Source organism: Indicator indicator, chromosome 3 (genome assembly GCF_027791375.1).
Source record: "Indicator indicator isolate 239-I01 chromosome 3, UM_Iind_1.1, whole genome shotgun sequence".
NCBI lineage: Eukaryota > Metazoa > Chordata > Aves > Piciformes > Indicatoridae > Indicator > Indicator indicator.
This window is the reverse complement of record NC_072012.1, coordinates 25,402,050-25,415,152: the sequence shown is the minus strand read 5'-3', so window position 1 is coordinate 25,415,152 and position 13,103 is coordinate 25,402,050. Positions and strand designations below refer to the sequence as shown.

The 13,103-nt window shown below is 34.4% G+C and overlaps 1 protein-coding gene across 4 annotated transcripts in view; it reads right to left on the bottom strand.

Moving 5' to 3' along the window:
- TBC1D22A (TBC1 domain family member 22A) overlaps positions 1-13,103 on the bottom strand; it is a 151,732-nt gene that overhangs the window by 102,372 nt on the left and 36,257 nt on the right. For 3 of the 4 annotated variants that reach the window (XM_054399624.1, XM_054399626.1, XM_054399627.1), the window contains one exon: positions 1,132-1,241. In XM_054399624.1, coding sequence (XP_054255599.1) covers positions 1,132-1,241 — 110 coding nt within the window. The remainder of the gene's footprint in view (positions 1-1,131; positions 1,242-13,103) is intronic. The other variant, XM_054399625.1, reaches the window with a different exon arrangement.

Here is a 13,103-nt window from a genome sequence, read left to right as displayed (position 1 = left end):
AAATTGTTATCCATGTAACAATTTCTACTGTCACCAAAACAGTTTTCAATAGAAAAGACTTGCACTACAGAAGCAAGGAATCAGGATGAGAAGGTATGAACATAAAAAGAAAAGCCAAAGCAGCAATCTGCTAAATATTTGTAACCATAATCTATTTTCTAATCAGCTCACAGAAAGCACCAAATGAACCCTGACTGCAAACATCTGCCTACCAAACACTGCTAAAACCGACTTCTTGTTGCCAGTGCAAAACAGAAATCCTCACTGTTCAGAAAAACTCACGTTTCTTGCAAAGGTAAATTTTGGTCCCACCATGACCCAGAAGCACACAATGACTGTTATTTTTAACCATATATTCAGAGTTTATGAAATGAGCTTATTTTGACTTTCTAGCAAGCTTCAAAATGGCACAGATCTGAAAAACAGATAATGGATAAACACTATCTGATGCTTATTGCACCTTAAAGCTTATTAAATTCAATTCAAGTAACGTTTTTGTAAACCAGTAAGTCCAGAGTTTCTACTTTGAAGTGCATCAGCATTGCAAAGTAAATATCAAACATCAGTGTTTGGGCTCCCATTTAATCCACAGTACACAGCAGATCCCTCCCTTTTTTCAAGATATACAGCTACACATTTGCTATTTCTTGTAGACAACTCTGATCTTCATAAATTTACAAGTTGAAGAATGCAAACCTACACACAAAGCCATGATTCCTAGTTTGTAAGTGGCTGCATTTCACAAAAAATCGTTCCCGCATTTACAGCTTCTCCAGATAGAAAAAAAATCAAAGCACCACCTCACAGAGGCTATTTTACTCAAGAGACTTGAGTAAACATTCTCCATGCTTGGTGAGGTACACAACGTGCCTCTAGAACATGAGATTTCAACTCTCCTCTAGAACATCATGAAACATCCAGATATTTTGATGAAAAAAAGTTGCACAAATTTCTTTTCCTTTTTTTCATTTTCCCCTCTCAATACTATGTCAAAGTAGATTTCTGCAATGGAAAAATCCACTTCTCATATTTTCCATAGATGTGCTTTTCTCAACAACCTTGAACTAGTTAAAAGGCCATGATGTTAACTGGTCAAATCCACTACTTACAGACAGAAAAAAATCAATTTACCTGAATGCCATCAAGCAGCTTGCTCATGCACCAGTAACTGTCAGCTTCTATGTTCTGCAGCACTTCTTCAGGCAGACTGGAAACATCAAAATTTTCCACTTCTTCCTCTTCTGTTTCAGGAAAAGAGAGAAAGGTAAATCAATGACGTGGATAGAATAAATAAATCAAGGATGAGGAAAATAATTGAAAACTAAGACAACCACCACTTATCTTCCAGTCAGAAACTTCAATATACATTTACTTTAACAGAGATTAAATGAATCACTCATTGCTCAACTGTATCATCTAATGACTTTAAATGTTAATAAATACTTAATTTCTTGCAGACTAAAAATTTCAAATCATTCCAGTTTAATTAGAATATATAATTATTTACTTCCTTATAAATGTTTCACACCAGAAAGTGGGATCACCAGAAGCACTTTTAGAGCCCTGGAGCTACGTACAAACAATCTCTGCACAACATGTCTGTGTTTGCATCACGTACAGTTAAATACGTTGCCAATTTTGACAAAAGAAAAAGCCATGAAAAGTACTTTTCAGAAAGCTAACCATAGCTTTTCAAGGAGGATTTGGTTTTAAGCAAGCATTTGAAATCAGACAAAAGGAAACAGATATCCCATAAAAAAAAAAAAAAAAACCACGATTTTCAACTGGAAAAGCACAGAACCTCAGTAATGTCCAATTTATAGAAAGAGTCATTCACACAAAAGCGTTAAAAGAAATTCACATTTTGCTATGAACTGAAATATTACAACCTAAGCCATTTTTTTATTTTTTAAATCATGGCATATGAATTAGTCAGTTTTGAAAATAACACAGAATGTGCTGCTTTGCTAGCTACCTCCAAAAGCTGACATACAGACCTGGAGGAGAATTTAATACAAGTTGGGAATGCTCTGAGTAAATGTTGTAGCTGCCCTCTTGCAGCAGCTCACAGTGTCTTACTCAAGATGAAAATAAAAAGAAGCATCTTTCCCAGCCCGTTTCTTCTCCACAGGGGAGGTGTAGAAGAGACAAGAGTGGATTCCACTTAAATAGAGTATGATATGCCAAAGAACCAATTTCCTCTATTACACAACTGCAAGGTAACACAGAATAAACAGTAAACCAAGAATATGTAATATCTTAAAACTCCTCTATCACCTGTCTCTTAGCTTTGCAGTATGTCATTACAGAAGCCTAAGTACACCTTTAGGTTGTCACATTTGGTTATGCTACCTTAAAAGCACTTATTTGTCAATTGGTAACTACCACAAGCATTACACATTATAACACAGTTTTAACACACTGGTGATTTTATCACTTCTAGTAGAGACACCAGTGGCAAGATGTTACCAAAGAATTCTTGTTAGCACGGTATGTGTTTATGGGGGGGGGGGGGGAGTGCTTCTAAGGCATCATGGTACTGGATTGTGAAATATTAATAGCAGCAGGACAAGGAAATTAGGTCACGCTAATTACTCAGACAAAGCAGGACTGTAAACAATGCACCAGTAGTCACTTACTGGTTATTAAATGCATTGCATTTGAGTACAATCTTTCAAACCTGGTTTCTAAAAGAAAATCACCAAAGAAGAATCCAACAGATTTTAAACAGCCTATATAGTAAACAAAAAAGTGAGTAGCACACTGCACATTTTTTTAATAGTAGGTCCTTTTGTGAGGAGAAAGCAATTCCTTACCCTATGTCAGCATATGCCTCACAACTAAAAGGAGGGAAAAAAAATAAAATCAGAAATCAGTACCATACTCCTTTCCCAGCAACAGATAGTAAATTCTTGTAGTGCTTTATGGAAAACAAGGGGTAGTATAGGCAGTAACTGGGAGGCAACACTCCTCTGTAACATCTGTTTGGTTCCCATCACTTTCTCTATTAGACTCACCTCATTAAAGAGAGCTTCTAGAACAAACTTGGATTAATTTCACTTATTAAATCTAATCACCTTAGAAAAAGAATTTTAAGAGAAAAGCCTAACATAACAGTTAAATTTTTTTTCACAGTAAAGATGATTGAATACAATTGAGATAATAAGAAAGGATTGAAGGTAAACAGGCCAAGATCAAGAAAAAAATCCAAAACATCTAGCAATGAAATACCTTACTGAGATTAGACAAGCTGCCAATGTGATGTACATCTGGCAAAATTAATCCAGATTGAATGCCAGTTCTGCAGATCATAAAGAAGACAAGAGAAATGTCCCTCATGGTCCAGAGCAAGTAGCCATTTTTTATTAATGTCAACATATCCTTTACTAAGTTCACTGACAGAAAAATTACTAGAAGTACTCAGTCACAGAGGGAAAATTATTAGATTTTACACATCAAAAAAAAAGTCATTTTAAGATGATGAAGTTTCATATGAACTTGTGAAGTTTTTTTCCTTAAATACTGAAGAAGTAGTAACCTATTCTCTCTCTGCCTCCCAATATCTAAAGAAAGAAGAAATTAAAATAAATAAAGCAGAGGTCCTCATATTTATATGAAACACAAGCATATATTGAACTTTATTTCCGCTCAAGGAAGTGGCTTCAGGTTCTACTTCACTAAACACTTGCTGAAAGAATGAGATTACTGCTCCTTATACTGTGTTCCTTTGCAAATTTCCTGTCTTTGAGCACCTTTTCTTTTCATGATACTGCTATCACATTTCTGAACAAAAAAAAAAAAAAAAAGTTAGCACAACACAGTAACTCCTCTACAGGTGGGAATGAAAGATAACATATGAAAAAGACCTTTTATCTTCTCTTCCTCATCTTTCTTATCTTACCTCATGTTTGTCCTTCTCCTTCAAAATCTAATCTTCCATGCTATATTCTTATACCAGGATTTAAACCAACAAAAAAGCTGAAGATACACCTAACCACTGAGGGTGAGTATCTTCATCTCTCTTCACAGCCAGCACAGAAAAACAAGTGATTACGTATTAGTTGTCCTGCTCTACAGCAGGAATCTAAAGTAAAGCAGATAATCATAACAAAAGAAGATCCTGTTTCTCAGTTATAACTTGAGCCCCAGAATGCAGACCACTGAAATGTAGAAATCTACACTTCATGGAAATAAAATTTTGAACAGCCATCAAGACTTTCTTCCTATCCTGTGGCTGAATTATCTGGAACAAGCTATAAACACAGCCATTCCAGAAACAAGGCTGAAGTAATTTAGACAGCAAAAGCACCCCTATCAAATTATAAACACAGATTTTTTTTTTTACTTTTCCCCCTGAAAATAGAATGTAGCTTTTGAGAAACATTTTCCAATGTTCACAACCATTTTTCTTCACAGGTATGTTCACCAAGCATAGGTCCTTCTGAAAAGAACATACATAGTATTCTCATTATTCCAGAGGTAAAAAAAAAGTTCTTTTCACTCTGGTTTGGCTACTCTATTTACTAGCTGCTCGTGGCCTGGATGGGTTTCACCGGGTAAGAAGCTGGCTGGATGGCCAAGCATAAAGAATGGTGGAGAACAGAGTTAAATCCAGAGATGCTCTCCAGGGCTCAGCATAGGGGCCAGTTCTCTTTAAAATCTTTATCAATCATCTGGACAAGGAGATCAAGGGCACCCTCAGTAACTCTGCAGATGACACCAAGCTCAGAGGCAGTGTTAAACTGCCTGAAGGTAGGGAGGAAGGTAGGGAGGCTCTACAGAGGGATCTGGACAGGCTGAATCAATGGGTTGACACCAGTTGTATGAAGTTTAAGAAGGTCAAGTGCCAGGTCCTGCACTCAAGTCACAATAACCTCATGCAATGCTACAAGCTTGGGGGATGAGTGACTGGAAAACTGCCCAGAAGGAAGGGACCTGGTAATGGTAAACACCAGGCTGAACAAGAGCTAGCAGTGTGCTCAGGCGGCCAAGATGGCCAACAGCATCCCGGATGGCATCAAAAACAGTACAGCTAGCAGTACTAAGGGAAGTGATTGTCACAGGGTAGCAAATTTTAGTATTAAAGAAATAGAAGGAGCACTTTAAGCACATCCAGCTTTCTCATTTTGTCTCTCCTTTTGGAAGAGATGCTTTTCTGCAGTTTATACTGACTGATCTCTATTCCTTTTCATAAGCCTCTTAAATATCAAATAAATATTCAGGATTTTTTGTATGTTCTTTAAATAAGTTATTTCCAGCCCAATTTGCATTCAAAATGTGCTTCTCATGCATCACTAAGTCAACTCTTCTAATGTAAGATAATAAAATTTTAAAATAAATTGTAAAAAAATCTAATTAAAGGTGTAAAACAACTCAATTGTATTTCAATTATATGCTAGTAGTATCTGCCCTATGTAAACCAACTGTCTCAAACTGTCTCTGTAACCAAATATTTCAAAGAGTAAATCTAATTGCTCAGAGTTTTTAATTAGATCAGCTAAGTAGCATATTTTTGTATACGTCACATTAACTGTTACTTTTTGATTCAAATGTGGTGTACACCAAACAAGAAGCTACACTGTGGAAGCCCTTCAGACACTAAATCTAAAAACAGTGGCACAGCATCACAAAAGCCACCAAACAAGCAAGTGCTCCGTGATCTATAATGGTTTCCGCTGCATTGATTCACCTTAACCTGATGCACTTTTGAGGCAGTTCAAAACTGACTCTGACTATCTGAATGACCCTTTTCCATGTGACAGACGAAATTTAAAAAAAGTATTCGTTTTTGTAACAAGCTCCAGTTAAGAAGCATGGTCGGCAGAACAATATGTAAAAATAGTTTACCTATTCAACACAACACTGTGTTTATTTGTGTAGGCACATATTGCAAAGTGCTTCTTTTTTCCATGCAGTTTTAAAGGGTAAAGCAATCAAGTTGGATGTTACTCATTGTTTTTCCAGTTTTTTTGTTTATTAGGAAGAAGAAATAAAATGCACTAGAGAAATTTAGAAAACAAAGAGCAGAAGGGATTTAAGGACAAACAACAGAAGCAGAAAAAATAACCATCCCAAAAGTACACGAGATATTATTTCAATTTAAGACTTGTGTTTGTAAACAGATTGTGGTTCTATTCTTAGATGGCTTTAAATTTATTCCCAATGAGCAAAATCTGCATGGACAGTAATATAAAGATTAAATAACAAGAATATGGGGGGGAAACAGCAAGCCAGTGTGTTTATATCAATATCAAGGGGGGCAGGGGGGGAGAGATCACTGCATAAAATTTCCTGATTACAAAGTTTCACAGCAACATTTCTAATTTTCTTCAGTTTCCTGCAGAGATCTTTATAGTGTTATCTATGTAATTGCAAAAGACAGTGAAATAGTTGCCTGGAGGAAAACTGCCGTAACATATAGTCAATGACATGCTGATCTGAATATGTGCGTTGCTGTGAGCATGGTATCAGCTGTTTTTTAATCATTCCCAGTGTATACTTGTGAAACTACACACAGTATGAAAGGAATGAGAAACTTTCTAAACTTGATCCACTGTCAATGGAAGAAAAATAAGGATAAAAGGAAAAGTAGGAAAATTAATTACAGCAACTTCTGGAATTATTTTTCCAATGACAGTAGAAAATAAATATGCTGAACAGATGAAAATGGTTTGACTCCATTAAAAACAGGTTTTAATATGAGACTAAGCCTAGTTGATTATTGTGGTGGAAGCTGTTCAAAACAATAAAATTAATGTTCATATCTGATCTCTGTTAGATGTATTTGATATCTTATTACAAATGCTTGAATTTCAACTTTTCAGTACAGATCATGGGGAAAAAGTTCTGCCATTACAGGCAGAATCATACAATCCAATTTTTTGTTAACTGGAAAATATTGATTTCAGATTGAATTTTAATTATGAAGAAATCATGCCCTGAATATAACTAAAATCTATGACATTATTAAAATGGGTTAATGATACTGTTAAAGTAATCGGTGGCCCTCTGAATGCATTCAAATAGCCATCTGTGCCCAACTGTGTTCAAATGCAACCAAGAAAAAAAGCAACTTGCACTCAAAATTTCTCTAAAGCTGTTATTTACACCAACACCAATACTCAGTCTTTATAAAGTGGAAAAGTAATGAATGTAAGTTGATAGTTTTACTACTTCATTATACTGGACAAGATTATATAAAAAATATCTCTATTAAATAAAGCATACATTCTTTCAAATTAAACTAAGTTTTAATGAAGCAATGTCATCTTAGTATTTTCATTTTAGGTTTTTAATCTTGAAATGTTGTCTCTGCAATCTGAACCAGACAAAAATTTGGATTGATTCACTAGTGTGGGAAGCAGCAGACAAAACGCATAGTGGAATGATCCACTTCTAGAGCCCAAAACTTGGACTGTAAGATTATTATTATTGTTCTTTATACATAGCCAACATAGAATCATGGAATGGTTTGGGTTGGAAGCAAACTTAAAGGTCATCTACTTCCAACACTCCTGCCATAACATGCAAAACAATACACAGAAACGCTAGAAGTTAATTCTCTGAACATCTTAACGTTTTTTTTTAACGCTTAAGTAAATAATTTCTCATCTAACATAGTGTAAATGCATTGCTTCTCTAATATAAAAAATTACTACCATATAGTTCAAATTATATAGCTCTTGCAGAGGTGTAAGGAAATCATTCTGACTGTACATGCAAAAGTATTTGTCTGTATAAAGTTCACTTTGATGAAATCTACTTTAGATGAATATTCAGATAGAACTAACCTGGAAGGCACCAGCTAAGTATACAAACTACAAAACTCTACAATGGGATGCAGAGGTGCACAGTAATATTTCCACATGTAGAATATCTTACATGTTCCACATCAAACTCAGTTGTTTAAAAGCCTTTGAAATCAGCTATTCAGTCACTGGAACTAAGGATTTTTTTTTTTTTAAGTGGATCAGAATAAAGCATTTAAATGTAAATTCTTTCAGCAACAATTATCTAATTAAATATGTACACAACCACCTCAGTATCTCTCATTGAAAAAATCCTATTTACATATTTATCTCATAGAAATAGCTTTTGAGCTGTTAATGATTAATCACTGAAGTAAAAACTCCCCTTTCTCTGTGACACTGCTCTCACAAAGGAAAAATTAAAAAACAAAACAAACCACCTCAGTCATCTCATCAGGTAAGGTAAACATAACCCTACTGCATTTCAAAAACTCCCCTATTAACAGTCATGTTCTCACATACACAATGTAATGCTGACTTGTCTGTTTCCACACTTCATAATCCTACACTTGTTTACAGTTCATCTGCCACAATTGCCTTAAAATACAATAGGAAGCATGTGACAAAGATTTTAAACATTAATTCTACTTCATTAATTATCTAAGCATTTTTACTGTCTATGAGGAATGGTGTAATCTCTTTTGACCTGGAGAACAGGTAAATCACCATCTCTGACAACACAACAGTAAGATTCTTCTATTCTGGCTTTTTCTAGACTAGACTTTAAATGCAGTTTTTCCCACACAGAGTAGTCCAGAACTTCCCCTGAATTTCTGCTCATAACCCCACTGCACGTATCTACACAGAAACAGGCCTGCTTCAAGAATGGTAAATTTATTTGAAAAATAGGGAAATTCTTGTCTTACGTTGCCCGTTAAACATAGTTCCTCATAGGCTGCAGACTGAGATTACTGCTCAGGTTAAAAAGAGAACTAAGCAAACCAGGTGCTACCAACAGGCCTTTGACCCACAGAACTTGCATAATGACAAATACAAGATTGGCAGCCTCTTACAGGTGAGCAAATTGGCCAATAAATGCAGTTTACTTTAAAAAAAAAAAAAAAAGGTAAAAGTCACATCCTGTGAAACAGGAAGACTTTGAAGCTTTTAAGATGACAGCTCTTCATTTTAGCAGCAATGAAGAACACAACATTGAGCACAAATTCTCCTAAGAGCAACCATTTCAATAGGTTTTCTGCTGTCAACAGAAAGATTTCCAGGGAGAAGTGGTGCACGTGATACCAAGTTACACGACTGGTAATTAGCATCCAGTATGCACGATGAGCACTGGATGCTGATGAGCATTTTCTTAGAACGCATGATAAAGGAGTTTCCTGAGAAATCCAAAAGGTGCTTGGAGAATAGAAAATGAAAGATTAAAGGTTGAACATGTTTCCCAAATCATATTTTTTAATTACCTTGCCTGTGCTCATCCTTTTTTGGTAAATATTCACGCTCATGTTTGCACATACACACAAATACGCAGAGCACACAACACTAAGAATAGGGCAAGAGTAAACCATAGCGTTGTCACACCAAGTCTAAAAAGCCTGTGTTAAGATATGGTGTTGATTACAAGTCTAGTTTAGAGACAATCTAGAATTGTATTTCCTGAAACGGAAGAACTTTCAAAAAATCTACCAATTCATGTAGACTTTAAAAGTTATTTTTTGGACAGGGTTAAAAAATATCAACTGCATTAATGGCAAAAACGTACTGACAAGTTAAAAAAACAGTTTATGTATGTGCATATGCAAGGGTGAATTGTAAAACTACTGAATACTTCTTACTTGAAACTATTTAAAAAAAAAACTGACTTGCATGAAATTACTTAATATTAAAAAGCAGGTAAAGAGAACTCCTTTGAACAATCCCATAAACAGTATTATGTTGCATAAATTACCTAGATAACCAAGCTAAAGGCTCAACTTTAACCTAGATAAATATAAAAGCAATAAAACTTATCCTAGAAATTGCATGTAAATATAAAACCTATAAAAATTCAAGAGTTTATTTTTTTTCAGCAATGAAAGATTGCCAGATTTGCCACTATCGAGTAAGCCATGCAACCATTTACAGTAACATGGTAAGTGTAAGTTCACCCATTGATGAAGAAATTTTTACTGTAACCTATTGCTGTCATTGAATTGAACAACTAAAATGGATAGCAGGGGAAACAAGGGGTTTTCAATGACAGCATATGCACAAGTTCATGATAGTGCAAATCCAAACTATGCAATATCTGTCAAACTTCTTAATCAAAATAGCATAATGCCTCATTTTATGATTTCCCATATCGTTCACGGCTAATAAACAACGACATGTATCTCTCATTCTTGCCTTATTTTCAACAGAACAAGTACCATCCATTATATGTACTTTTTAGCACAATTGTATATACTGAATTAAAAGAAACATTTGCGGACAACAAACTATGACTGCACAAGGAACAGTACTACTACTTCCTACATTGCTTAATCTCTTAGTGCATTCCTTAACTATCTTAATCTGCTGCAATTCACAATTTCCTAATGAAATTGCTACACATGCATCTGTGTCAAAAAAAGCCACAAGGTTTGTTATAGTAATGAGATTTTTTTTTTATTTTTTTTTACATACTGTATAGGTACTTATCATCAAGATAAAGAAATTATACCACATGCTACAGCCTCTAGGAAAAAAACCTGCTCCATCTATTAAAAAAAGAAGAGTATGCTGCTTTTTTTTCTTCCCCTATGTTACTGCAAGAAAAGTGTCTTTGAATTACAGCTGGACAGTAATAAGTAAATTTTTATCTCAAATTAAAGACAGAGCATGAGAATTAGTTCAGAAATACCTTTGATAAGAGGATTCATAAGTCATTAATATTTTTTAAAGTACTACTTTTTATCAGAACAATACGCTATCAGAACATTAAGTATTTTGTTCCTACAAAATAATGCAATTGTTTTGCAAAAAAGGTACTCTTTTCCCCCCTTTTTTCATTATTGTGTTTAACTTAACTTAATTTTTCACTTCTGCTTTATAATTTGTTTTCCACAGTTTAAAGTAGAAAGTAAAAATTTCAAATTTCCCACATTAAAAAACACAAAAATCCCTATGCTGATGGAAAGGCTACTTTATGAAGACTAAGATTAAAAAAAGGGTTACATTTAAACTACAAACAGAGCTTATATGAATTAAAAAGTTTTAGCACAGAAACTTCTGAAAATTGTATTAGAACTGATATGAAATCTATAAAGCAGTAACTATACATATACCTCATTGAAATTAAGACATAAAGTTGTTTACAGATGTGTTTAAAGCACTGATCCACCTAATTTCAAATTCTTTTCTTACACTTTGAGATGCTATGGATCTATACAACAGTGTTTGGATGCTACGTTCCTGACATTTGTACAGCATGCTGTTACTGCTTAAGTAATTCTTTCTCTTTTAGCTCCTCTTCATGTGAATTACTTCATAATAAGCATGCAAAGTTGTGATATTTGGATGCCAAATACCATTAATTTCCCAGTCTGTTGGAAAGCATGCTTCAGAAGATTTAGATCTAAAAGTATAACCACCTCTGTGCTGCTTCACTATAGGAAGATGATCATTAATTATAACTGGAGGCGATAGGGAGAGCAAAATGAATGCACAAAGCCAGAACTAAAATATGCTGCTCCCTTTGGAATACATGTCTCTCTCAGAAATGCATTAATTATAATTAATCTTCTCCTTCCTCACAATTCTTTCATTTTTTACACCTACAGAAATCTTTGTTTCTCTTCATTTCATTTTACTATTGCTATCACTATTCAAGATCTTGTTTTGCCAGTTATTCCCATGACTCAACACTTCCAGTTTGTAGTTTCAAATAAAATACTAACCTCTGATGACTTTCTCACAGTGCAAGTCTACTAATTTCTTAATTGCCTTCAAAAACGAGGTAATACAAATCACAAAAGGCATTTCAAACTTAACAGAATCATATTTTTAAGGTAACAGTCATATTATCAAATACATGTAATTTTTTTAAATTCTGGAAGTATGCATTAAGCACCATGAAAGATACACCTTCAGAAAGATGCATTTAAAATTTTTGAAACAGACATACAGATGCAAAAAAGTTTCAAAAATAGATCATTTAAATCCACATCTGAAGTCATATTTTTATGCTTAAACACAGGACTTTAAAGTAGCAGAATTTTTTTATATATACATGGGGAAATCCTTTTTCCTAAAGTACTCTACACTCTGAGGAAACAAAAGGCAAGCAGCTGAGAGAGCTATTGGTAAATGCTTAGATAATGACAAGACTGCAATTTAATAGACAAATCTGAGAACTGAAAACATGAAATATTTAGGCAATAGAAAAGCTAGTTCTGACTTATTCTGATTACTAATGACAAAAGTTTTGATCTTGTTTTTGTCTATGAAAGAATAAAATAATATTTAATATAGAGTACAGTAGGATATTGGGCCAGAAGAAAATCCGTATTAAGCTCTAAATTACCCAAGTAGAACACAAGTAAGACTGTGGAACAGTATCGAATCATAGAATGGTTTTGTTTGGAAGGGACCTTAAGGATTTTGTCTACCTTAAACGCCCCTGCCTTGGACAGAGACACCTTCTTCTACCAACCTGTCTTTGAACACTACCACCAGGGTCATTCACAGCTTCTCTGGGGAGACCACTTCTAGTATCTCACACCCTCACAGTAAACACTGCTTCCAAAGAAAAAAAAAATAAAATAAAATAATCACATAAACAATAGAGTAATTGTTATTAATTCACAGGCTTTCTTGGAGAGAAGGAAAACGCTTGGTAATAGAAAAATGATGTAGAGTAAACTTTACAGAAGAACAGACAGCACAGACAACCTGTAGTCTAAGAAGCAATTCTGCTCACCAGTCAGCAGAAATAGCACAATTATACCAGTTTGTCATCTTCTCAGCAATTCCATAACACATGCATTTAATCATAATATAAAACTAAATTAATGAAACAAAAGTTGATTTCATGGTCTATAAAGAAATATTACTACATTATAGAAACATGAGTTTCCTTTTGTTAGAAATCTTTGATTAGTCCCATTTGAACCTGGAAATTTCTTACTGATTTAGAGATTTGTTCTAGACACCTCTGACAACAAAACTCAAAGAATTCCTCTGGTTCTCTCTATAAAACAGGATCTGGGAAGTTTATTCACATGAAACATCTAAGCAAAGAATTCCACACAGCTCCTCTGCTATGACATTTTATAGGCTCCATTCTCATCTCTGTCAGACATCTTGACTCTTTGACAGGCT